Source organism: Leuresthes tenuis, unplaced genomic scaffold (assembly GCF_036924035.1).
Source record: "Leuresthes tenuis unplaced genomic scaffold, fLeuTen1.0.hap1 SCAF_14, whole genome shotgun sequence".
Taxonomy (NCBI): Eukaryota; Metazoa; Chordata; class Actinopteri; order Atheriniformes; family Atherinopsidae; genus Leuresthes; species Leuresthes tenuis.
Genome location: NW_027325368.1, coordinates 11,607,658 through 11,635,293, shown reverse-complemented (window position 1 = coordinate 11,635,293; position 27,636 = coordinate 11,607,658). Strand labels below are relative to the sequence as shown.

Sequence of the window (27,636 nt, the reverse complement as noted above, 5' to 3'; positions counted from 1 at the left end):
AGCAACGTCCACAGTGGCTAACTGGAGCGCTTGCTGATGTTTGAAAATGAGGGTGATCCAAGTTGAACAGGAAGCTATTGTGAGCAGGATTTGGGTTTTACGCACAGAGGCAGGCCATAGGTCACATGAAGGCGCTAATGCCCACTCAGCACTTGTGGATTGGTCCTGGTTATACCCCCCACCCACTGCCACCACTATCACAACCACCTCTCGCTCTCTTCCTCCACCTCTCTCTCTGTCTCTCTCCTGCTCTCTCACCATACGTAGGTCGTTGTTGTTAGTTATCATTTTCTCATTTACCTTTTTTTTTCCCCCAATCAAATCTCACCTGTCTGTGTTTACACTGAAACCGGCTGTTATGTGCAGAGTGGGTGGAACCGATCAATAACCATTTGCAGGGGGGTGAGAATTGTTCAGCAAGTCTCTAATGAATCTTTACCCCAGACCAGCACATTCCACAAGTCGACACTGCCTCCAACCACGCTAAGCTAGCCAGCAAACTGAATGCTGAAGAAATGGGTGTAAAAGCAAAAAAATGGATTATGGGAGACTAGCTTGGCTTTAGGTTTGGAGACTGGGTGGCAGAGAACTGAAAAGAAAGGGGGGAAAAAATGGTGCAATGTTTTTGCAGTGGAACGGTTTGGAATAGTAATGAGAGAAGGTGTAGGTGACAGTTGTTCTTGGCGCAAAGATTGGGTTGGGCAGGTGGAGGAGCCTGGTCCTAAAGGTGTGACGTCCTGTTTAGGAAATGTCACAGCTGCCCGAGAGGGTGAGCACACGGGCCAGAGAGGGAGTGAAATTCCTTCCTACACAGCGGGATAGAGCTTTAGGAATGTGAACCAGCGAATTAGCCCAATGGTTGTTGTGTCTCTTTTGGTTCGGGTGATAGTACTGCAGCACTGTGTGCCCTGCATGCCCTGTCTAGCCTATAGCAATTTGTTATATAGAGAGGAAAGTGGGTTACTACCCTAAGTGCTGTTGGTTCAGCCAGTGATACACATCTCCTCAGCCAGCCACATCTGTGTTAATACTCTTCTCACAGCTGTGTGCTGTCAATCCGCTTTCCCTCCTGTTCAGGATACATGACCTGCCTGCTGTTAATTATACTGATGCCTCGTCATCTCTCTTTTCTCCACATTCCAGCCTTCCGACCCGGTCGGCACACCTTGGTCTCAAAAGTATGGCATGTCCTCAAACTTACCTCCCATCCACTAAGAATGGCACTGACCAACCCTGCCACCGTATTCAATTAACGTTTTGTCTGGAAAAGCCCTCAAATAAAAAGAAAGTACCAAAAAATATACTTAAAAAAAGACAGAAGTAACACATTAAAAAGTAATTATAGTATCCTTTGGTCGCGGTGACAAAAACATCTTGGAAGGTGTCGGATGCAAAGGGTGCGCTGTGGATAATGGAATGTCTCTCCACACCAGTGCAGGTCTGAGTTAACGAGTCCGTCATTAGATAGCGGCAGGGCTGCAACCATGAAGCCTAATGAGCCAAAGAGCTCTGCTGCTGCAGCATGTCCGGCCAGTGCCAGGAACACAAGAGAGGGAGGGGGGGGGAATAAGATGAGAGAGATAGATTGGAGAGTGCAAAAAACTGGGATAAAATCCATGTGGACTATAGCAACTCCCCAGCCTCCCTTTTCCCCATTTCAACTCCACCTGCATCATCTTTCTCTCCATAGTTTTTCTTTTTATAAAGCCTTCACTTCTTCCCATCCTTTAAGACGAGAGGAACGAGAGAAGATAAAAGCCCAAAGGTGTTCTCGGGTTAAGTTCTGTCCCAGGGATGCTGCTGCTGCAGAACAGTACATTCCACTCCCTCTTTCGACTATGCGACTCACAGGCAAACCATGCGCTTAATAACTGATTGCGTCCGAAGAAGAGAGAGGCAAGAGACAGGATGTGAGACATCAAGGCCCTTCAGGGGTAAACTCCGTCCAAAAGCGAAGGAAGAGCATATATTACCTGTCAGATCAGTTTTTTTATCCGTGCTGTTCCTCCTTTCTTTCCCTCCTCTCCTCCTCTTACCGTAGTGAAGAGAGCCATAATGACCTAGAGAGCGCTCCAGCTGCTGCAGCCATCGTGTGTGCCGGGTGCACGCCTGACTCGCTGAATCAGCTTCTATGATTGGAGGGGGGGGTGGGGGTGGCAGGCGAGTTGAGTGCCAGAGTCCGGGAGGGGTAGTGGGGGAAAGGAGAGGAAGCGGGCACACGCACACATATGCACACACACATTCCCACACGAACACAAGTCATACCTTTAGAGGAGGAAGACGTAGAGCTGACATGGAGAGCTGCCATTTGGAGAAAAAGGGGAGGCAGAAAGAGAAGGAGGGGTGAAAAAAAATCTGCAGCATTCTCCTCTCCATCATGTGCATTCTGAGGAAGAAAGCTGGGAGGATGCCCTGATCGGTGGAGGAGGCAGAAAGTGTACAAGTCGTACTCCCACTCTGCCTTTTTCTCATTCCATAGACACACACAGAGCCCCAGAGCTTTCTCCTGCTCCTAAAATGTGCTTTTATTATTTAGTGGAACTTTATACGGCAGCTTAGAAGAGAGAGTTTCCTGAATGTTTGGAAGCAAAATTGTGATGGATGCATTTATAGAGAAAATCAGTGGCTGCGCCTCCGCAGTGAAGGACAGCTGTACTTTTAATAACCGTGGTTATCCATTTAAATTTAATTACCATTATGAAAGTCAAGTAATAGAGGATATTGCCTTTTTTTTTTTTTGGCTTTTTTGCTCTATTAGATGGTATGGGTGTAACTTGTGCATTCTAGTGCATTGTGAGGGTCACCTTTATACTAGGAGGAGAGCAAGTAGAGATGCTGCTGCGGTTCAGAGGGCAGAAAGCACAGAAATAAACCGTGGCAGCAAGTTAGAAACAAGAGGCCAACCAGCCAGAAGCTTTCTACCCCACACTGCGGAGAGCTCTGCTGAATGGTTAGCACTTTGTAGGAAGCCAAGCATTTCAAACATGCCTCAGTCCCATTTTGCCACGCCGCTCCTGTCTTGTCTCACCACCTCCCTGACCATATTTAGTCAAGCAGTGCAAAAAATAGTTCCCGTTCTACTGCACTATGCTCCTCTTCTTGCCCCCTCCCCACCTACCCCGTCATATCCCCCTCAGCAACTGTTGGCTGCAGGCTCCGGGAAGCCTCCCGTACGCTCCCTACCTATCGATTCCACCGGCCTGGAAGGAGAGGAGCGCTAGGCCAGATAGCCCCTGTTACCATTTGCTGCTCTATTTTTAGTAGCTCCAAATAAAGTGGTCTTCTCATGCTTCCACTTGTATATTCTTAAAACCTCCCCATCTCATTCTCTACATCTGTACCACTGCTTCCTCTGATACCACCCCCTCACTCTCTGTGTCCTTTTGACCCACCCCCATGTCTCTATCATTCTTATTTTTAAATAGAGCTGGAACATGCTGCTTATGGTCGAGCCTCTGTCTTGTCATCGCTATAGTTAGAATAACTGCAGATATAGGGAGTACATCTGAGTGTGTAGTGAAGCATAGGAGCATGTTGGGTATTAGACAACAGGAAATATTGTTTTCCAATTTATTTATTTACACTTGGATTTTTTGGAATGGTGGGAGATAAGCAGCAGCCTTTCCTCTGAGGTGCTGAAAGGTTTTAACTGCTTTCTCCTTCTTGAGTTCTCATTAATTTTCAAGTGTCTTTTTCAAGCTTTCCCGAGGCGCACCCTCTGAAGAATCTATTTAATTAGTTGGTCTCATTACAGTGCACATCTATACTGTACAGAACCAATGTCCTCTTTGCCCTCCCCCTTTTTTCACTCTCGGCTCTTTTCGTCTTATATCTCAAGCCTTCTGTTGGTTCCTCCACATGCTGGTGCGCAAGTCCTCTTTCTTACCCCACTTGCATTTTAAACTGCAAAACGCCTCGTGTTGCGTAGGCCTGTGTTTCTGGACGCCGGTTTGCTCTATCGGGCAAACCTATGCAAATCAGATGGTGGCGTTACAGATATGAGAAACGGGAATGTGAAAACGCACAAACACTGATGCATGGACGTTTCATGAGCTTGAAAAATGTCATGCAATTCTCGTGTGGTCTGATTAAGCCTATATCCGCCGTTTTCATGGTGGAGATAATCCATCATAGATTTAAGTATGCCATTTAATTAATGTATTGTCTATGCAAATTATAGCTTTTCGATTAGGTTATCTCGGCGGCTGTTCCAAGAAATGACCATTTGTGGGATACAATGGTTTCCGAGCTCTAATGTAGCTCCTCAGAACTTGACCTTATGTAGCCAATCAAAGAGAAGGAATTACAGGTGAATAAATGGCAGCTGTAAATGTCCTCCTGCCCCACAGTTTCTCCTTTTACACACCACTTAAAATTGAACCAGGAGTAATTTGCCAGGCAGCCTTTTCATCGGGTGCCTAAGTTGGAGCTTTTATCCAATTTTCAGCTGGTTAAGATTTTTGTGGTGTATTACGATCTCAGCTGGGGGATGCCCTCATGCTCTTTGTTTATCCCATTTTTTTTGGGTTTCCACTCTGCTTGTTGCAGGCAACCAACCCACCAGTTTAATCTCAATTACATCCCACCAGCCCATCTGCTCCTGAAACACAGCAGCATGGCTTATGTCTTCCCTACATGATGAATAGCACAGGGCCGAATGTTTAGCTGAGCAGTTAATCGATCAATAAAAAAGGGGTTTACTAATGGATGTGCTTTATTTCACTGAATGAAGGGGTGGGTTAGTTTTCTTTTTTCTTTATTTTTTTTAACGAGTACTGTTTCAGATGTGTTCCATTCAAATGAAATACAAATACACATTAAAAATGATTAGTTTAATACAAACTATTTGCATACTTTTATAATTCTCACTGTGATGGAAACAAATGCAGCATTTTAGTTGTTAATAGAATGCTTGTGGAAAGTTGAATATTTGAAGGTCCTTTTTATCTTTTAATGATACCAGTTTAATATCTAAGATTTCTGACACTAACTGAAAAGTGGTGTACCGACTAAATCTCTGCAAACCTATTTCAATTAGCTCTGGATTTAAAACATAATTAATTGTATAAATACAATTAATACCCCACATATGGAGATTTGAGTTGGATTAATAGCTTTTCTTGCAGTTCTTAAGCCAATTTATAATGCTTTAGATCTCAGAAGTTATCACAGGATGATGTTGCCACTTCGGTCCGACTACAGGATGTCCTTCAGGGTTGTACAGATTTAGCCCCTCTTTGGGCAGGCTTGGGTTATTGTTTTTGGAAAAAAAGCTGTTTTGTTTCTGTCTGCGCTGAAACATCGAAGGTTGCATCCTGCTTAATAAAGGAACAACTCTTTTTGTATGTACAGAATGTTGAAATAAAGATTTAGTCGTTGTAATATAGTCGCACCTCTCCCGTCAGCGCCTCTCCTCTCCCTCCTCCAACACCCCCTCTTTTGTCTTCCCTTTTCTACACCTTCCTGCCTCTTCATCCCTTTACACAGTGCATCATTTGAAGAAGTGAGGATGTTGAGTGCTTGGTGGAATAAAAGTGATTTATGAATGGGCCAGCCTACCTGGGTGCTGGAGGGGGAAGCCAGTGGCAGTCATGTTCTCTTATCAAGCAGCCCATTGTTCCCTCCAGCCTCGCTGCAAGGGAAGCTCCTCTGCATCTCTTACCTCTGATGTTATAAACTGCGCTTCACTTGTGCAGCATTTCTCTATAAAGTGACTCACATACTGTACAATCACATTTGGACTGCCAGGTTTGAATGTGTGCAAAATCATTTTCTCAGAGACACAGCATACAACTTACAAGGTATGTTTGCATACAAATAAGTCAGCTACCCTAGTAAACGGTAATGGGACATTACTTGGCCAGAATGATTCGGTTGATAGTTGTCATGTGCTGTATCTTTTTGCTGAATATTGCAAGATCATTCTTATAGGCAGATGAGTAGTTTAGGCAATAAACGTATTTACTTGTTATTCAAAGAAATATTGAAACACAGTCCTGTGTTTGTTGTTTTCTAGTAATTATTTATCCTTGATATTAACTGTTGTTATTCACAGTTATCCAGTTAGACCCAGCATTGTGCTGTCGTAAACTTACTCTGATTAGAGCATCATTTAATCTGTTCTGGACCGGTTGATTCAGCAAACCTGGGTACCAGTTTACTGCAGCATGCAATAAGAGTTTAAAAACCTCCCACTAGTAGAAGCCCTCCCAGTGTCCATCTCTGTCTATGAACTAGGGCCAATCCCACAGATCAGCCAGAGGACACTCTAATACATGCCCCAATCCCCCAGTGACCAATCAGAACACCCACACTTCCTTCAAGGGCTGGGCCAGCAGTGGCTCTGTGCCAATTGAAAAGCTCAGCTATGCTGTAATGCTCTGCCTGTCCTCTGGCATGCTGAAGCATGGAGTCTACCTACTAATACATGTTGGGTAAGCAGGGGCTGGAGGTAACAGAGGGAGAAAGAATGGATGCATGGATAACCGGGAAAGGGAAGAAATGAGGAATCAAGGGATGGATGAATAGATGGAGAGAGAGAATGTGGGTGAGGGGTGTGGTGCAGCCCTTACTGAAACAACTCAAGGACATATATAGGAAAGTGACTAAGATATGCAGAGAGAAATGCTTGCATCGTGAAGCCAGTATAATCAATGATGTTTTTGGCTATTGTTGTTATTTTCATTTATTTGTTATTCATTTCTTTTTTCCCAACTTACCAAACCTAGAAAGAGCAAGATTTATTTGCGGCACTTTAAGTGCTTCAGCATTGCAGGTAATAAATATGACAGAGCAAGGTGATGTACTTCCACAGCACAGCTGTCAGGCATCTTTAATGTTGTCTCCCACATTTTAAAACATTGTTTTGCTTATCTATTTATTTGATGTATTTGGAATAACTATAATAAATGATTTGCACTTGATGATATTTAAAGATTGCTGATTTCACCTTGGGCTGGGTTTTATGAAACTCTGACGTTTGCTGCATATTCTGTAGCATCAATGCATGTAAAGCCTCATTATAAAGCCTGGGGTGTGGTAGCTATGGCTTCACACCCCACAAAACTGAAGGAAAAAAGTCTTATTGTGTAGACACTTCTTTTCCTTGCTTCCTGGGGTGATTTTTTATTTTTATTTATTTATTTATTTATTTATGGCATGTGTACAGCGTCCTGTTTTGTTGCTCTTACAAATTGCTTTTATGTGAGTATAATTACGATATAAAATAGATTTTAGTATCCTTAATATAGGTGCAGATGTCTTTATACTTTTAGGTAATATTTAATTTCAGTGCCAAGTCAAAGGTTGTATTGTTATTGTATATCTTTCTTCAATAAGGTGGCCATTTAGATGTATATATGATATCATACAGTTAGTTTGTAAACGGATTAGTAGCGCTATTCATATGTGTAACAAATTTAAAATGTGGTTGTGGTTAGTTTTATCCTCTGTACAGTCCTCAACAATTCTTGTCAGTAGAGTAAGTATTAATAACCTTAATGTAGTCTGAGGGACACATTCAGGCCAATGTTCAGATCTGAACCAACCTTATGTGATGAATAATTCAGGCCATGTTACCTTGGTAACCTGTGTGGACACTGAAGTCAATGGCTCCAATGTAAATGCAATGTGACAGGTCAGAGAAGATGAAGATTTGTTTGTCTTTAAGTGCTGTGGTTCCCAACCTGGGATCCTCACCCCTCCCTACGGGGGGGCGCCAAGATCACAAGGGGTGCATGAGATGTTCACTTTACAGAGGTTATCAAAATGAGCTACAAATAATAACACATTTGCTGGATTTTCAAGTGTCTGTGTGTGGATGAAGTGCATCAATCACCGCTGGTATACACAGAGGCACATTGGTTGTATGTTTTATGGAATTGTTGGAAGTAGAATAATTCTTGAAGGAGCACATATAGATCATTGTACAAGCAGCTGACAGGCAACTAACTCTTTGTGATTAAAGCAGTGTACCTCGCTGATACATTCCCGCTTCACAATGAACCATCAAGCAGAAACAGGATCCTGAATCAAAGATCGTGCAGAACAAAGATGTTCTTAATGCACAAATGTGGAGCTGCAATGATTTCCCCTGTAAATGAAACGGTTAGATGGTGCTGTGCATATTTATTTCCGCCCTGATTTGTGAACCCATTTGATGCTATATGAACATGCTGCAGGGGGAAATTAAGTCTCGTTTTACCGATGTTGATGCATACTTGGTAAATAAATCGTGAGTGTTGGACCTCTTCTTTTCAAGCCTCGAGGACATGTAATACCTCGGCTGTGAAGATGAGCCCCCTCACCTTCAAGCTGATATGGCGCCAAAGAAATATTTGTCATTTGATAAACATTTGTTTATCTCGCTCTTTTGCTCAGACTGGTTTAATATGTAGTGTTCAAATTATTTTCTAATTCAGCACCACATACAAAGAAAGGCTGGGAAGCTCTGTTTTAGTGTGTAGGCAGACAAAGTATCTTAAATGAAGAATTGCTTAAGAAAACCTGCATCGCTGTGTCAGTGCAGTTCTAAGCTGTAGGGGATCAGTAGAAATTCGTATGAAACCTTATCTGTGTGATGTATAAGACACACATGCAAACTCCAGCCACTCAACATTTACAAGTTTGCCTTAGACATTTTCTCTGCTGCTTTGGGGCATATGGTCTGTTGTTTCAGTGCTTATGGGAGACAGTAGCTGATACAAGGTCCTTTGCTCTCCATTCTTTTCCACAGCAAACAATAGATTGTAATTACCAGACTCCTCTTTTAGCCACAGCTTCTTCCTCCCCCTATGTGCCTAGAACTTTAACTGGCAATGAAGTCAGACTCGTCAGCTGCCATACGGCAGCTTGTTTGTGTCACGTTGGATCTGCTCTGCCAAGTACCGTGGTAAAGAATTTAAACGGTGTTATCCAAATATTTCTTTTCCCTCTAAGGAACAATTCTGTCATTGCCACCTTTGTATTTGTTAAGAGAGCCTCACAGAATACTGGATACAGCAATGAATGTGCAGGGGAACCGGTGTGGGTGACAAGGTTGTGGGCGAAAAAGGGTGGAGGGGTGGGTCAGGCACAGAGAAGTGATTTAAAGTGGTAGATTTGTCGCGAGGCTGTAGATCATGGGAGCCTCTCAGACTGTCCTCCCGTATGGTGACAGCGGCAGGTTGCTGAGTGGCTTTCGATCGAAGGACCTTCAGAGCAGCTAAATTCTCCACTGCTCTGCAAAACCCACAGTCCCTCAGTTCTATTTACTGCTCTGTGTGGAAACGCCTGCAGTTCTGTTCGCCTCGCAGGACGAAGTCTAGATTTGTTTCAGTTGCTTTAAAATAAATTTAATAATAACAGAAGGACTTCATCTCCGTTATATTGATAAGTGTCATAATCAGGAATTAAATCTGAAACCCCTGAAAGTTATTCAAATGACACAGTAACTCCTCTCAAAGACTCTTGATGAACTAATAAACACGAAGGGCAGCTTACAAAGTATCTTTCCGATTTATTTATTTTTCCTTATGCCTATAACAAGAAGCCGGCAGTAGCTGAATGGACTCGCTTTCCAAGTCTCCTGGAACTATGACGCATGTCATTTGCATTATGAGAGGGTTACATATTTGCAGTCTTTTCTTTTTTTTTTCTTGACCTAAAGTTAAGCTCCACAGTCAGGAGGTGTGATTTGAAGCAGATTTTAGGAGCGTTCAAAGCGGATCTGCTGCAGATAGCTGTTGGTAGAAAGCGGAGGAGCAGGATGAAAGGGGTGGGGTGATTTTCTTTGCTCTGTTACCAGCTTGCCTGAGGTGAGGTGACTATAATGAGAGGTCAGAGAGTTTAGATGCTCTAGTGACAGCACGTTTGAATGGGTTTGTTTCTTGAGAAGTTAATCCTTTTCTAATCTTTAAGTTGTCAGTCGTTTTAAATGCAAAACAAGCACAAACGTTAGCTATGTCTTATCTATCTGTGACTCAGTACATCTGTACCTACTGATCATAGTTGGTGTGTCTGATTATCCCCGTTCTGTTCTCTAGGCCTTTTACGAGTTAGATTAGAAGATGGTAAGATTTTTATCTCTCTGGTCAATAAAGACCACTTTTGAAATGAATAAAAAGGAAACAGAAATATGAATGGGCATATTACATCTTCATTTTTTTTTAAAGGTTTCCCTCTTTATTTCAGTTATTATTAAAGGATTTTGTCATATTCCTGCAGAAGCGTTTCCTCCTTCCTCCACAAATTAGTGCTTTGGAAATTTTTCCACTTATCTTGCTGCTCATTGTTTTACATTTATGTATTTAGCATCTTTTCCCAATTTACCTTTATGTGTTTCTTTACGTCTGCTACTCATTATCAGTTTGCAATAGAATGTTTGTGATTTTCATGGCTCTTCCTTCTCCTGCTTAATTGATTTTTTTTTTCTCTTTTTTTTCTTTCTGTCTTTACTTTTGTATTGCTGGAAGTCCACCTTTTTAAAATTTAATTCAATCTCTCAGTTGTAGCGAACAAAATAATAATATTTCCTTTTGTTATTTTATTTTTAGGTTTTCATCTTTGTCTTCAATGCATTTATTTCTTTAACTGAGTCCTAAGTCAGTAAAAACTAGCTGTAAACATCAGGTTGATACCATTTCTTTGCTACACTAAACATAAAAGTGTAACTTTATATTTAGATGCAGGCCTATCGAAACCTGTAGGGAAAAATGATGCTAAGGCATTAAGTTGCAAAGTTGTTGTTTTATAGATAATGATGTCATGGAGTGTTCTTCGAGAAGCAGCCACAATATTTAGTATAATATTTAGTCTTTTTCAACATAATCTGCATCCCCTTGCTCTTTCTTCTATGTCATTCTTCAATTTTTGGGGAACATGACGTACATTACAGCGATTATGGCTGTTGTAGCAATGAGCATGAAGCTATCAAGGTGCTGAGGAAGTATGCAGCACTCTGGAAGTGTAGCATGGGCAAATAATTGGGTCATCTTGAAGCAATGGGATATTAACACACCATTGGGCTTCGTCGACAGCCTTGCTGTCTCCTTTTTTATAAATGGCCATGAATCAGGACGCTCCAGATCACCAGAAAATTTACGGCTAATTAAAGCTTAAGCCTTTATTGGCTCAGAATACTTGAAAAGTGGACAGCAAACTGTACCTGGAATGTCTGAATTGATGACAACATTCCAGGCAGCAGCAAATAGTTGAACATCGTAGAAATGTTCTTCTTTCCTGTTGGTTCATGTGAATAGTCCATGATATAAGCACGCTCACTCAGGGACCTCAGGTACAGGCAGGCAGGACAAGGTCACATTGTAGGGGAAATTATTCTCCTCACGGCACGGTAAGGAAAGCTTTCTTTTTTCTTTTTTCTTCTTTATTGAGCGGTGCCAGTTAGTTTCTTGTCCTCGCTCTGTATTTATTTACTCTTTCCACCGCAGGACAGCAGACACCTGTGGGACTGCACTGACAAAGTGTGACTGATTGGCTCTAAGGGTGATGTGATGGTCACAATATACATAGAGTTTTAGATTTGCATGAAGGTTGTAGTCTAATTAAATTACATTTCTCAACTAATATCTTGTATCATTGACCAACTACTCTGAAAATAGCACTTTACTTTCCCCTTTTCTTTGTGTCATGCCCATTTTATTTTCAAATACATATAAACACATGGTTTTATAACCTCCACCCCACATTCAGAGCGTTGTGCGTTTTAATCTCCCTGAAGTAGTTTTATGTCTCTCCCCTTCCCAGCTGCCAGTGACTTAGGAACTCTGTAGCTTCCAAACCTCTCACACATGATGAAGAGCGCCTCTCTTCTCTGAGTGGAAAAGAGAGAAGGGGGGTCCATCGGAGGTAGTGTTGTTGCCTTTGTGAATGATTTGTAGGGGACAGCATACAGTATTTCAAAAGACCTGAAAGTATTGATCCAGTCTTCGATGAGCTGACACCATATGTATCGTCTGAAATGGTCTCATCTGGAAAGGCTGTTCCAAGAATGGCTGTGCATCAGGGGAAAGAGGTCCAGCCTATACTTGGAAACGGATATGTTGAGAAAGCTCACAGAATGTAATTAGCGGAGGTCCATGTTGGCCATATTAAAGCCAAGCATTGTTCTTTTGCTGAAATCACTCCACAGGCTCATGAACACTTTTGTAAATGTGTCTGGAGAAACGGTTGAATCTACAATTGCAAGTTAGAATTCTACTGTGGAAAAACAAAACAAAAAATATATACAACTGATGTGCATAGATGCAGCTGCCATATATCAATTCAGATGGACTTTGGCAAAGTGGGAAACTTTTCATGTGGTCCGATAAATCAAAATTAGAAATGATTTTTTGGAAATCATTGACAGCGCCTCCTCTGGGCCACAGAGGAATCCAGGGCATCCAGCTTGAAATCAGTGAGGTTTTGGAGCAAGATGACATCTTCCAGGTTGGGCCTTGGTTATTTCATCCTGCATATATTACAACAGCATGGGTCAGAAGAGTTTGGATGCTAAACTGTCCTGCCTGCATCTCTTTTAATTCCGGGTTAGGGTCTGTTGTACCATTTCCTTCCTTCAATATTAGCAAAACTGAGCTTTCTTTGGCAGTTTTGCCAATACATTTCATTTTCCTAAAGCAGGTGGCACCTTTGAGAACTAATTTCCAATGCAGTATTTTGATTTCATGTCTTGAACTTGAAGCCATAGTTAATTGAAGATATTATGCCTAACACGTCTCCAATATCAGACTTACCATATGTTAGTGCTCAGCCATTAATCTCTGGCTTGGTGTTGACCGTTCCTGTTCTGTCCCGTCCTACCCAAGTTTTTGTCCCCTGACTCCCGCTTCCTGTTGTAATAAAGAATACTGACCAACACGCAGATGGCTGTCAACCAGGCGAGGGCGACAGAAGGACCCTGTCGACCCTAACACTCTCTCTCTCACACACACACACACACACACACACACACACACACACACACTTCCACTGTCTTAGATACAGTGACGAATGCCAATATACACAGAGCTGAGGGCATCAGCATGTGTTCCAGTCAGTGACAAATTGCAGCCCAAAACAACAAGACCCGTTGTAGCTCTCCTGTGGGACTCTTCAGATCTCTCACAGGATGACCCAGTTCCGTCACTTTTCCCCTTCTTACTGATCCCATACCTTTTCCTTTCCTCAGCACTTCGTCCCTCTGCATTTTAACGACTGTGTCTTTTGATTTCAAGGCAACACAGAATGTCTTAACACAGAAATCCTCCACACAAACTTAATGCCCATCTGTTTCTCATAGCAGACAACACACGTTTCCCCCCCTACCCTCCAAACGTTGTACCTCAACAGCCAACACAGTTTCTTTTATCACTTCTGACGTCATTGCTAAAGAGATTTAAGGAAAAAAAAAACAAACTTGAGTTTATTTCTCTAATCTTAATTCAGCCTCTTTTTTTTCTGCTTTTACAGCAAATGGCTTAACTGCAATGCAGCAGTCTTAGTGTGGCGTATTAATATTAATGTCTGCCCATTTCACCCTGCGTGGCAGTGAGCCTGTCAATCTAGACTTGTATCGGAGGCTCTGCCTACACAAGCAAACACCTGTTTAGCACTCGAGTGCCTGGTTCCAGCGCTGCAAGGTGCTGGTCTGCTCCTGCATCATGGCCGGTGCGCATTCATTGGCCAATTATTCTTCATATTGTAGATTTATCTGTCCAATCTGGACTCCACAAATATTCCATCTTCTACCAATGGGAATGAGGAAAATGGCTGTATTTTGAACAATATCGTTGATTCTGTAAAATTGAATTAATTGTTCTCTTTTATTATTACTCTGTCTTGAAAGAAGGCTAAAAGAATATTATTTTTAACCTCTGGGAGTACGCTTTGTATAATAGCTCTGGGGAAGACTCTGATGTGGCTTTTCTTGAATAACTTGCTTGTTTAAGTCTCATTTCCTCCCCAGTGGGTAAGCCACAAATGAAATTACTCACAAGTCCCCTATGAGAAGTAGAATCCACAGTATGTAATCAAACGGTCCTTTTGTAACAGTGGCTACACATTATGAATGTGAGATTAGGCAGAATGGGTGCGGTTGCTATCACACATAAGCAGTGCATCTCTGCATTAAGTGGTTGAAGATGGCTGCAAGCAATGCAGGTGCGTAAGCTTCTGTGCAATGAGAGGCAGGGAGAGAGCGAGAGAGACTGGGATCAGTGTGCTGCGCTGTTCATCACTGCAGCACTACACCAGCCCCCAAATCTCCAACCGAACAGAGGTGCTGACTGCCTGCCCCGTGCCTCCCTGCCCCTCTTTCTCTGCTTTCCTCAAGAGGATTTGCCGATGATGCTCTTTCTTTTCTTTAGAAGGAGGGGTGGTTGAACTATTGGTTTAGCAGAAACCTGCGGAAAATCATTTGTGTCTGATAGCTTCACTCTAAACACTTGCCAGCTTTCTTTTCTTTTCTTTTTTTTTTTCCCTCTGTCTTACTAGTTGACTGTTTTCATTGACATTGCGAGCCGTGGCCTCTGCTTCCCTGTGCCGGAGCCCATTTTCTCGCTGTACTTTTAGATATCCTGTTTACCTTACGTAAACACTCCAGTGCGTGCCATTCAGCCATATCAGGGAGAGTAAAATCAGCTGCCTCCTTTTGTCGCAGTTCAAAGATATACCCTGCATGATTATTAAGGGTTAAACAAGGTCAGAAGTGTTCCCTCTAGTACAGCCGCTTTAATGCTTATTGAAGGTACACCGTGTACCCAACTGAAGACAAGACACAAGAACAGGTCAGGGATGTGGCTTTTAACTGTCCTGTTTCGTGTTTCATAGTTTTTTCACACCCTCTGAGTTCTGTTTCCTGCTTTATTCCTTCCTCGGATATCTTTCACTGGTGTGCTGTTTACACACGAAAAGAGGAATCAGTCTTATGTCAGTATTTTGTATTCCTTGTGTACCGTAAGTCTGAATAAGCAAGAGCAAGAAAGGAGATGGGGTCAAGGGCAAAGAGAAAATGGATGCCCTCAAACAGTGAACTACAACTCAATACTATAAAGTCTACCTGGAAGTAGACTTAATGTATCTATTTTTATTTGCGAATGTATCTCAGCTTAGGTCAAATATTTCCTTGAACAGTTTTTTTTTTCTTACCTGCTACATTTTCATTATTTGCATCTAATAAGTTTCGGCAGCAAAACGGGTCCCTTTTCCTCAGCGACTCGGTAGAGAGCGACAGTTGGGCCTTTCACTGTATCCCCCACACATCCTCTAAATGACCTTCAGTGCCACAGAACTGGCTCTTTCCAGCAGGCCACTTCTGCTCCAAAGCCCTATATAAACAATAGATATTTTCCCCCCATCCCATTATGCCCATGTCCTTCGCAGGAGGAGACCTGGTTGAATGCAGCTAAATCTCTTGTAATTACCATTTTGCCTTCCAATGATAGGCACTTTTGCACATCATCAAGAGAGAAGTGGGCTCCCTTTTTAAGAGAAGATGGTAGTGAGACGGGTGCTCTAAGATAACATGCAGCTCTTCTGCTGCTCAGAGTTCCATGTAAATAACACTCTGCTTGGTAAAGCAACTCCTCCCAAAGTTGATTTGGTATTCTTGTCGCAATGTGTGGAAATGGGATATGCTCTGCTGTTAAAAGAAAAAGAAAAATATAGCTGCAAGCAGCGATACGGGGTCTAGCAGAATAGCAGGTAAGCCTGCGGCTGATCAGGAAGGCATCATGAGTCCATAGACCAAGTTTGGTGTTTGAAATGAACTCGTCTTCATCCAGGGATTCCAACGGTACCTCATTTGTCCAATTTGAACAGACTGCTCCAAATCTATGAGCAAAATGCAGTTTGTCTACTTATAGCGCCTCCACTGGGTGGAAGTGCACCAGACTTCTTGGGCCTCTTAAAGACTTGGTCATGAGTCTGTATTAGAAGATTGATGTCAAAAGATCAAATGGTTGCTGAGATATGGCCTCACGTCCTGTTTGGCGCGTCATTGCTGAGTTTGATTAGCTGCTACGGGCAAACGGAAGTGAATATAAAAATTTCACATGATAGCTCTTGTGGGGCATGGTCTGAAGATTCTATATGTCAAGTCCCGTGGAGATCAGACAATCTGGGTGACCTGTAATGCGTTTTGAAGGTTTTTGACATAATTCAAAATGGCGGACAATCCAAGATGGCGCGAATGACGTCATAAGATTCGTTGACCTCGGCTATATCCACGGATTACAACGGTATGTCATTTGTGAAATTTGGACAAACGGGTCAAAAGATATGAGCAAAAATGCATTTTTTCTAAATATAGCGCCACCTATAGGTCAAAGATCACCAAAATTCTTGGGCCTCTTCAAAATCGAGTTATGAATATGTGTTATGAGTTTGATGTCAAAAGATTAAACTGTTGCTGAGATATGGCCTCACGTCCTTTTTGGCGTAGTCGCCATCAACTTTGATTGGATATACTGGTTGAACAAAGTCAAATTTGAAGTAAAAAACGAGCAACTTTTGTGCGGATTGGTCTAAAGATACTCTGTGCCAATTTTCATGAGAATTGGTCAAAATTTGTGACCTGTGAAAATTTTTTAAGGTTTTCAACAAAATCCAAGATGGCGGAAAATCTAGTCAGACGGAAAATGACGTCATAGGGTGCGTTGGACTCGTCATGATCCAAGGATTCCAACGATGCCTTGTTTTTTAAATTTGGATCAACGAGTCAAAAGTTATTTAGCTGAATGGGCTTCAAACTTTGACCCGTTGGTGGCGCTAGAGAGTTTTGAATTTGGGCACGAAATTTGTTGAATTTGCTAATGGGAATGTGCTAAATAGATATGCCAAATTTCACAACTTTTTACCATTGCGTTAATGGGGCTGCCATAGACTTCAATTGCAGCGGAAAGTAGATCAATAATAATAATAGGAAAAACTACTAAAACAATAGGGTTCTGCAGCTTCGCTGCTAGACCCCTAAAAAAGTGCATTGGAATATGTTGTGTATCAGCACTACAGACTCTATGTTGTGTGTTGTACATAAGAAATTCCCTGACAGATGTATTTTGGCATTTGCATCACAAATTTATACCTGTTATCAAAATACCTTAATTGCCTTGACGTTTTTTGTTTTTTTATTAATGCATCAATTCCCAGAGCCCAGCTAAGCACTCACTCCTGTCCCTCTTCTCTTTACTGTGCAGTGCCATGCGAGTGCTGCTATCCAAACTGCCAAGGCCCTGGATTGTGGACGAGAAGAAGGATGACGGTTACACGGCGCTACACTTGGCCGCCCTCAACAACCACGTAGAAGTAGCTGAACTTCTGGTGCACCAGGTAGCGACATTCACAAGCCCTGCGACTAACACATTTTACACCTGTGCTTAATCACTGCGCTTGAAAACAAATGCTGTGATTCATTTACAGTTGAACCGTGTCTACATAGATGGTTTGATCGCTTTAACAGACCAGCAGCAGCATCTCCAGTGTTCCCAGAAGGCTTTGTCCAATTTGAAGTGTTTTAAGCCTAAAGTTGAAGCCTATTCTACAGCCAGACATGTTCCGAATTGATTCTTTAGAGTGCCTTGGATCCTGTTTTCCTGCTTGAGAACAATTATTGAACTATTTGATTGAAATAGAAGCAAATCTATTTGGTTAGATGCATGTCATGGAAAACGTGTGAAACGCTTTGTTTTATACATTCCCTTTTATAATTGGTATCCGACAGCACAGCAGTATGAATTCATCCAGAATACTTTGATTAATGTAACAAAAGACTATTGAACTCAGCCTCCACTGCTTTCCCTGCAGCAGGCAAGCTGTAGACCAGTTGAAGCTCCTTTATCTTCCTTTTTTTTTTTATATTGAATCCATAAGGTTCACAGGGCCTCCAGGGGGTATTCTTTAGTGCTGCTGGGCCATATCCTCCTCCTCTTGCAATTATAGGTTTGCACTCTTTTTTCTTTTTTTTTTCCCTTCTGAGATTGCAGGTTTAGCTCCCTAAAGACTAACGCATACACGAGTTTACAGCAAAAGTCACCTGATCAAGCCAAAACTGGGTTAATGAGGACGTGGTGCAAGGCAGTAATGTTGCTGCAACATTCCAACGCATGAATGTTCGCTGTGCAAGCTACCTTTCAGCAGGGACAGCTTCCCCCCCCCCCCACAAGTTCCTGCAATGGGCTCGTTCGTAGTGATGGCTCAGCTTTCTACTCAGAAACTGCACCACACTACTAGGTGCACTGCAGATTCCCTGCCAGCCAACCAGCCAGCCAGTCAGTCTTATTACGTTGGGATTTTACACGCCGCCTGATCACAATACTTATCTGTTCTCCACATCTCCTCGGCTGAGGTGTTTGCAATTGGAAATGACAATCACATGCAGCATTATTGTAGGCTGCCTTTTTCTCACTCACATCGGTGGTACTTAGTTGGTTGAAAGTAAATAAAGAGCAGAAAGGCTGGTATTTTCTTTCATGTGCTAAACAACCCCCCCCCCCCAACAGTTTTATTTAATTTACAAATTCATTCATTTATAATTTTCATTTATAAAATTCTTCTCGTCTCTATAAGCACATAAGCGTGACACATTACGTATTGTTGATGTATGCTCAAGTACCTAAATGTTAATGATGTCTGTTTGCTTCTCTTGTTCCCACCTCCCAGGGCAACGCCAGCTTAGACATTCAGAACGTCAACCAGCAGACGGCATTACACCTTGCAGTGGAGCGCCAGCACACTCAGATAGTTCGGGTTAGTGTGCATGTCTCTTTGTTAGTCTCTTTTTCCCATTTGTTCTGCTCCTTTTCCTTCCTCACTTGCACTACTAAGTGAACACGCTGCCTTAAGTTATCTGTCAGGCTGTCTCTCTTTCACAAAAGGGAGTGGAACAACATCAGTGCAGCCCCACATTTAATTTACACGGTTGGATGTCCTGCAGTTGAATGAGGTTCTGTCTCTGAAGGGAGGGGAAATGTTCTTTGAGGCAGTGTCTTTTGTTGTACTGAGGGACTGAGGTTGCTACGTTGCCATCTTGTGGACTCAGGAAAAAAATGCACTCCTTACTTGGGTCTTGTACAATACTGAAGTAATTCAGTGTCAGCAGCAGCCTTATAAATCAGTTCTGTGGCATTTGCATTCTAGCATAAAATTACAGTTGTGGTGTGGCGGTCGCTTGAGTTTCCAGTTGAATGCCTGTTGGTGTGACTCTTTGTTTCTATGTTTCTCTTAACAGCTGCTGGTGCGGGCAGAGGCCAAGCTTGATGTGCAGGACAAGGATGGGGACACACCACTTCACGAGGCACTGCGTCACCACACTCTGTCCCAGTTGCGACAGCTCCAGGATATGCAGGATGTCAGCAAAGTGGAGCCCTGGGAACCCTCCAAGAACACAGTACATACGAATTTATTATTTACTTAGCTAATGTCTTAGATTACAGTATCTTAATCATGTAAGGCTTCTTAAGGTGTATAGAAGCAGCTGATAAAAAGATAACAAGTATTTAGTTCAATACATCTGTGTCCAATGATGGACTTTATTTTTAGATGCAATTCATGAAAACTGCTCTAGAACTGCCATTCAAGCAAGCTTACTCTGGATGGGACTCCATATATTTTGATAGGCTGATGTTATCCAGTTACACATCTCCAAATTTATTTGGTTAGAACTTTATACCACCTACCATTTATGCTTCTTTAGATCGGTCAACCTGTCTTCTATCGTCTGCAACCAGCTTTTTGCTATTAGAAGCAGTTGAAGTGTCATGTCACGGCTGTTTGGAGGTCTCTGATGTCAACTTTTCCCATTTGTCTCGCTCCTTTCTTGCAAGTGACACAGGAAAGTTTGCAGATTAAAGTGGAGAAAAGAGATATGACCGAGACTGGATAAACGTGTGTCCTCAGGACCTGTACACAAACTTGTAAGAAAGAAAGAAAGAAAAGGAGGGAAAAAATAAATATGTGGCCCACTGTGACAAACGATAACGGAGCCTATTAAGTCTGGAAACTCCCAGTTTCCATCACCTACATCACTAGACAACACAGCCTTGCCTTCTGCTTCATTTTGACCAGCCTGATTGGGTCCCTTTGTAGAGGCCAAGAGGGCACATGTCATAGTTGAACCCTTTTCATTTTAACACCTCATCATTAATCGCCGCAGGGAGGATTTTAAAGTCTTGCTTCAGAGACATATTTCCCATACTTGTCACCTTCTGTCTCACTCCCACTCCTTTTTCCACTTCTCCTCAATCTCCCTTTCTGCCCTCTCTTGTTCCCCTGCAGAGGGGCGGAAAAGACAGACAGCAGGCCTAATTGAGAAATGTGCAGTTGGGTCACTCTCCCATAGCTCTCCCTTCTCTTCAAGATGAGAATCGAATTAGCCGCCCCGATGGCTCCATCAGTGAAGATGTAAAAGCTACTGGTTGAAGACAATCAGACATGGAAAGCCTAAATTGCTTGAGAGAGAGTAGCTTTGAATCGGGGTTGACAAGTGAGGGGATGAGTTATGGGAGGGAAAAAGAAGGGACAGTTAATGGGATTTTGGATGGGCTGTGCAGGTTACACTGCCTGATAGTCTTCTTAAGGCATGTCTTTGATTAGATAATTTGTTGTGAATGGATCTGTGCGTGGACATGGTTTGCCTGAGTTTAATTCTGAAGACGTATTAAAAGAATTAAAAGCAGGGCTTCTTATTCTTCCTACTTTTGACTTTATTCATGGTTTAAGTGCCAGTGTGCAAGGTCGAGGCAGGACACTGTTCCCACTGGCTTTGATTTGAGAACAATCTCTGGTGTCAAAAGTCAAAATTTGCCTGATTTGCCTTTGACTTGGTCTGTTTTCCTGTTTCTGTCTGGCTCTCTGCAGTTAATCATGGGCTTGGGCACCCAAGGGGCTGAGAAGAAGAGTGCAGCATCCATCGCCTGCTTCCTGGCAGCTAACGGAGCAGATTTGACCATTCGTAACAAAAAGGGCCAGTCCCCTCTGGACCTGTGTCCTGACCCCAGCCTCTGCAAGGCTTTGGCGAAATGTCACAAAGAGAAGAGCAGGTAAACATCCCAGGAATTGGCTGACATTTTGGGAAGCACACTTACTGGCTGTCTTGCTGAGAATTGGACGAGAAGGCCGATACCAATGTCATGTCTGTGTGTCTGTACAGTAAATGTGAAGCTGGAGCCAAGAGAGTTTAACATAAAGACTAAATTTAAGGAGAAACTGCAAAGGCTGACCAGATTCAATAAGAAATATACCTTACCTCATTTAGGGTGAAAACCCTAAATGAGCATTTTACATCTTGTATATTCAACACTTACAAAAGCAAAATGAAAAAAAAACCAGTTTCTAGTTTCACAGAAACTGTTTCGTGTACTGTTACATTTCTTTTTTCTTTATTGATTTTATTAAATTTTTTCTTCCTTGAACATACTTTTTCTTCTTCAAAGGACTTAAAAGTTCATCAAAATGATTTCACAAAGTACTTTAAAAGTCTCCAACTTGCAGACACCATAGGCAATCAGACATGAAAAGTGTCTGATGTCTGGTCATGCCTCAGCAGCCATTCTCACAGCATCTGAAAGAGGTCACATCTTCTACATTTCACCCTGTTTTCGTCACGCGTTTTCAGCCGCTTTTGCTCGTACCGTCTAACACACTGTGGCTCTACTATCAATGTTCCAGTGGCCAGGTGGGTACCCGCAGCCCGTCTCTGAACAGCAACATCGAGTCTCTGGAGGAGTGTATGGTGTGTTCCGACATGAAGAGAGACACTCTGTTTGGGCCCTGCGGACACATTGCCACCTGCTCTCTCTGCTCGCCCCGTGTCAAGAAGTGTCTCATCTGCAAGGAGCAGGTCCAGTCAAGAACCAAGGTATGAGGAGGTGTACTATAGTGTGCCGTACCCATACACACTGCTGTATGACCCAGACTGGATCGAGTTGTATTCTGTGCCTGTGTTTCGTGTGCCCCCTCTACAGATTGAGGAGTGCGTAGTCTGCTCTGACAAAAAAGCAGCTGTGTTGTTCCAGCCCTGTGGTCACATGTGCGCTTGTGAGAGTAAGTTACACCCCCACGTCAACATCTGCTGCCCTAATTTTGCTGCGCTTTGGTCAGCTTTTGTGTCAGCAGTAAACTGCAGATTTTGCCTTGGGTTCTGAACATGTCTGTCCTCCGCAGACTGTGCCAGCCTCATGAAGAAGTGCGTACAGTGCCGGGCTGTGGTGGAACGCCGCACCCCCTTTGTTCTCTGCTGTGGAGGGAAAGGTATGGAGGATGATGCCGCTGATGATGATGATGATGATGATGATGATGATGATGATGACCTTAGTGAGTGAATCTTCCACATGTTCCCTTTTAATCCACCTCCTTTTTTTGTTTCTGTCTTTATTTCTACACCTTTTACATAGTATCCTCTAGTTATCTACATCTTTGTGTTGCTGCCTTGCTCGTGCATTTTGTTTGCATCACCTTTATGTTGTTTTGCATCCTAGAAAGTAGAAACTCTCAGCTAACCAGACTCAAATGCTTGAATTAGTCAGTCTTGCTTTCCAAACTAATTGCATTTCTAAATCTGGCATGTTTTTATCATTACAACCAGTCTGATTCTGTCAACTGTATTATCTTCCATTTAGATATTAGCTTTAGTGGATAGTAGCTTAACCAATGCATAGCTGCTTTGTTTGAAATCACCACATGAAGCTCCCAAAGATGCTAAATTTCGTGTTTCAAATCATAATCTTTTTATGTAGCGCTGTATCCATTACTAGATTGAATTTTGTTGAATAATGCAATAATATCTGATTATACAGATAAACTAATTATCTTCTTAGTGTTTCTGAGGACTCCAAAAGTTTTACTTATCATATTTATTTAAAATGGGATTAACTTATTTGTAAACGTAGATGCTCTCTCAAAGTGAATTTCTGAATAAGGGCAAAGCACAGTTTTGGAATTATAAAAGATCTCGGATCGATGACGCATTCTCCAGGCTTGTTTCCAAGCTGCAAAGCTGCTCCAGTTCATCATTTTTATCTAATATATTGTTTTCGACGGTTGAACGAGTCATGAGGTAATGTAGTTTCTGAACATGCTCAGAGTTGCTTTGACAATCTGTCATATTTTCTGTTTTACTGCCATGCTATTTATTTTCCGGTTTACTTGTACCGTATTTTCCACATTTTTAGTTAAAAGGGTAACTGTTGCAAGTTCACAGCTTCCATGTTTTCTACTTTTTTTTTTCCTGTTAATTTCTCCACAAATCTTCCCAGCACTCATTACCAAGTGAATACAAACCAAAGCACACATACACTCATGCAAGGGGCAGCATTGAATGCTTATGTCCTTTATCCCTTTGTCCCGTTAGGAATACCTGTTGCTGCCCGTTTAAAACTTATGTCACTTAAGTATTTTGACTACTTACCTTGAGATTGCTACGTGGGTTTCATAATGTACTTCTAACCCGGTGAGTTGGGCAAGAAGGCAAGAAAACAAACAACAAGAAAAAAAAAGATAACCCTTTCTGCTTTTAGTCTAGCTTCCTAGCTTCCTCTTCCAATTTTTTCTCTGAACCTCCCTTAGAGGTTATAGTAAGTAGTTTTGGTCATCAGGCCAACTGTTGAGCTGGTGAGCGCAGCTCCTGCTATAACAATGTGACTGGTTATTCCCAGCAGGGAGCTCTAACTCTATGGCAGGGGGATCGCAGGATCTTCTCCAGCCCAACAATCTGGCACTAAGTTGGTGTAAGTATACTTCCATGATCCCCTCCCTTATCAGAGCCTTGTATTAAAAGAACTCCCCACAGTGCTGCCCTGGCCCCTCCCCTCTCCCTTTAACCCCATTCCTTCTCTTTTTCAGTGACACACACACATCGAAAAATAGATGGTAATGTATGTAAGATGAATATCAAGTGGTATTCACCTCTGTTGGCAGATGTTTGTGTGCAAAAACCAGCTGCCTTGGAGTTCCTGGCAGGTCCGGAAAATTTGAATAACACATTGAGGCCATTTCACACATACTTTTCACTAACATCCAGCAGAATATGCAGTGCCAAAAGTGGTGAGTTTTGTTGTGCAGGCTTATTTAGCAGATAATTACAAAATGCGCGTTGCTGAAGTAAAACCATCAGAAATGAGCCAGAAGTGAAATGCCAAGTGATAAAAATGCAAAGTGCATGTGTTTATAATCCATGCTCGTTTATGAAACTCCTGCTCCGAAATAAAATTGAGCGTCCAGCTTGTGTCAGAATGGCAATGCTGCTGTGGCTACAGTTCTTTTACCAGCAGTAAAGTTTTATGGTTAGTGGTGGAAATTGAGGTGGCCACTGGTGCTAATTGGTTTTTTTTTTGGTTTTTTTTATCTTTGGGCTGATCAGAAAATTCCCTTTTTCCTCTCAAAGTGTGCTTTTTTCATCTTATGTCCAAACAGCCAGTGGAAACATCCCGGCGCTGCAGAGAGACAAGGACAACACAAACGTCAACGCAGACGTGCAGAAGCTACAACAACAGCTTCAAGACATTAAAGAACAGGTGAGCCACAGAGAGACCCCTGCTGTGGATTTCTACATTTGTGAAATGAACTTGAAAACATGAGATCTTACAGCTCATTTTCCGTCTCCCTGCAGACCATGTGTCCAGTTTGTCTGGACCGGCTGAAGAACATGATCTTCATGTGCGGCCATGGCACCTGCCAGCTGTGCGGGGACCGAATGAGCGAGTGCCCCATCTGCCGCAAGGCTATCGAGCGCCGCATCCTCCTTTACTAGACCTCCTCACAGACTCTTTGTTCTGTTAAAGCCCACACTGATGACGCCTGCTACGCCACATCCACACCAGCTGCCGCTGCTGCCATTCTCACAGCACCTGAGTCAGCCAGCCACGTCTTAACACTAAACTACAAATGCTCTTTATTGTGATTGTGTTCAAATGGAACTTCTGTTACAAAACATGGAGAAAAATGAATTGACTTAAACCAGTCTTGCTGTTCTTTGTATGTCCTCAACGCAGCCAGGCAGACAAGAATATCTCCTTTTTTTTCTTTCTTCCCACTGCCTCTTCCCCCTCCACTCGCTTTTCGTCCTCCTCTTTGTGTTGTTTTTCTGTTTTCACTTGATATTTGAACCTGCTATTTGTCTTTGAACACAAAGTTCACATTCAGTCTTGGACGTGAACTCAAGGGGAAAATCCCATCTTTGGATTTCACCAAGGGCTTTGTGCAAATTCGCAGTAGCGGAGGAGAAGATGTGGGTCTTTTATTTCTATGGTAAGTTCTCATGCATCTGTCACATTCATTGCCTGCTGCGGTCGAATTTTATTGTATTTGTAAATTTTTATGCAAGCGTATTAGTATCGGAAGCTCCAGATGTGAACGTGGAAGTGCTTAAATTTATGCCGAGTTTAAGACGTGTCGCTTCATTATGAAATTCAGAGAGGATTCCAGCTTGCTGTCTGAGCTCACTTTGGCTGGCGGCTCTGTATGCAGACTGTTCTTGCAGCAGAAGACCAAATGTTGGCAGGTTTGCACTAGAAAAGGTAAACGCAATGTCTGCACTGACTGGAGGTAGCACACTACACCTGTATTTTGTTGACCAAGATGTAACCGCAGCAGCATTGCGACGCCCTTCTTGGCTGCAGTTGAGCTGCCAAGTTGGGATTTAAGGCAAACACAAAAAAAAACTCACGCTTCTACTGTCCAGTGAACAGTTTCAGTAACTGTTTTGATGCAAACATTTCAGTATCAAGAGTTATCTTGTCACCTTTTGATGTTAAACTGTTGAGACTTGGTTGTATTGTCCAACAAAAATTGTACAATTGACGAAACATCGCTAATTTACCATTGACGAGTCTGTGCCATTTGCTTCCAAAAATCCACTTGTTAAATAATTTGTATGGGGATAAGGTGCTCTTTATCTTGTACTACTTTTTTTATTTAAGTGTATTCACTTTTCTCAGAATCAACATTTGTTCAGCTAGAGAGTCAAATCTATTAGAAGAATAAAATGTAGTATAAATTATTTTGTATTGCTGCCCAAAACAATAGGATTTCTAGGTATCACTGCCTTCCTACTATGTAGCCTCAAAATCTCTCAAAACATTCTGCTTTGATATTCACGTTGAAACACGCGGTGTCATTTTGTTAGCAGTAGCTTTCTAGCACTCATCCGTGGAAGCGTTCATCTCTGCAATAGGTGTCCGTAAGCCGAGGTTTTCAATTTGTGGAACAGAGAAATCCGTTTTGTTGTCGAAAAAATGTCAAGTTTCATTCGGGAGGAAAAGGCTAATGAATTTTAAAAGACGGAACTCGCCTTACCTCTTTTCAAAGGCAAGTTGTCCACGTGGAGGCGAAGTGGTTAGTTTCGCTCAGCTATGTGAGAATTGGTAACCACATGTGAGAGTTTTGCTTTTCAGGACTCACAGCAACTTTTGTGGACAATTTTGATTCTTTTCACTGATCACAATAACACTTTAAGCTAGAAGCACTAATACGCTTTATGGTAGTTTTGTCTTGTTATGGTTGTTATGATAAAGCCTATTTTGTACTTTATTTTCAACACCTGTACCTGTCCTGTTAGAGATGTATTAGTAGTGTTTTCTTTGGCATGAATGTTTGACACGCAGTACGACTCGTATCATTGAAAACTGTTCAGTCTGTATTGCTAATAAGTGCTTTTAAAACAACCATTCAGCAGAAATAAAGTTCGAAATGAACCATGGGACATTAAAAGTGCTGTTTTCTTTTTTTTATTTTCATTAGCTTGTGTTTTTGCTTTGTTTTGTTTTGTTTTGCAGGTTTGAGCTCAGATGTTGTTGGCTTCTTACAGGCAGAAAATTAGCATTCTGCTTCTCTTCTCCTGCGGTGCAGTGTCTGCCTCACCCAGGAGACAGGATGGCAGAGATGGTTGGTGTGGGGTATTTGAAAGTGTTAACACCTCATAATGACTCAGCAGCAGCATGAGACGGGTCAGCTATCCTAATCAGACGGAGGGGGGAAAAAAGAGCAAGAATGGGTGTGAAAAATGCACTCGGGAGAGACGACATTCCCGAATAGAACCAAGTGAAAACAGCTCAGCAAGCCAGACGTCTCCAAAGCACCACGAAATTATGACTAAAGGTCGTTTACGTTGTAGCTTATCGACTTGTAACTTCATAACCTGAAAATCTTTGAGGGTGTCTCACAGCCAGCAGCATGCAGCAGCTCTTATCATGCTCTCACTCTGTTAGCACAACAGAATGAAATTGAATTCTCCTTCCCTGTCTGATTGATTGTCGTTTTATACTGAGGTCAACAATTGTCTTATTCCATCCGTGAAATGAATTATTGTACTTGCAACCTCATTTAAAAAAAAAAAAAAGAAAATCCAAGACTCGAAAAGGTAAACATATCCATGCCGTCACAGAGGCCGGCTTTTGAAATGTGCACCAAAGGCACGTCAAATGGTCCCTCTGCTTCGTTATGCGGTGTCAAGAGTATTCCAGATTTAATTTTTTCACCTAAAGTCTAGCTTCAGGCATAGAAAAAGCAGTCATTTGGGATCTTTTTGTCTTAAACTTGCGTTTGCGGGTGCGACCACTCTCCATCTTCCCCGATGCTGCATTACAGAAGAGGCCCTGAGCCACGCTGGGGTCTCCACTGTGTCTGTCCATAAAGCCAAAAAACTGAAACGATTCTATTATTAGCAACTTT

The 27,636-nt window shown here is 42.3% G+C and overlaps 1 protein-coding gene across 4 annotated transcripts in view; it reads left to right on the top strand.

The window, feature by feature from the left end:
* The window catches only part of mib1 (MIB E3 ubiquitin protein ligase 1), a 47,884-nt gene extending 21,219 nt beyond the window's left edge, over nt 1–26,665 (top strand). Inside the window, exons 13-22 of one of the 4 annotated variants that reach the window (XM_072364557.1) lie at nt 17,172–17,304; nt 18,634–18,720; nt 19,202–19,360; nt 20,830–21,011; nt 21,640–21,829; nt 21,936–22,014; nt 22,135–22,221; nt 23,628–23,696; nt 24,382–24,482; nt 24,578–26,665. In XM_072364557.1, the coding sequence (XP_072220658.1) occupies nt 17,172–17,304; nt 18,634–18,720; nt 19,202–19,360; nt 20,830–21,011; nt 21,640–21,829; nt 21,936–22,014; nt 22,135–22,221; nt 23,628–23,696; nt 24,382–24,482; nt 24,578–24,718 (1,228 nt within the window). In that variant the 3' untranslated portion in view covers nt 24,719–26,665. Of the gene's footprint in view, nt 1–17,171; nt 17,305–18,633; nt 18,721–19,201; nt 19,361–20,829; nt 21,012–21,639; nt 21,830–21,935; nt 22,015–22,134; nt 22,285–23,624; nt 23,697–24,381; nt 24,483–24,577 lie in introns of all 4 variants that reach the window. The other 3 variants (XM_072364556.1, XM_072364555.1, XM_072364554.1) reach the window with 3 other exon arrangements.
* The last annotated feature ends 971 nt before the right edge of the window (nt 26,666–27,636 follow it).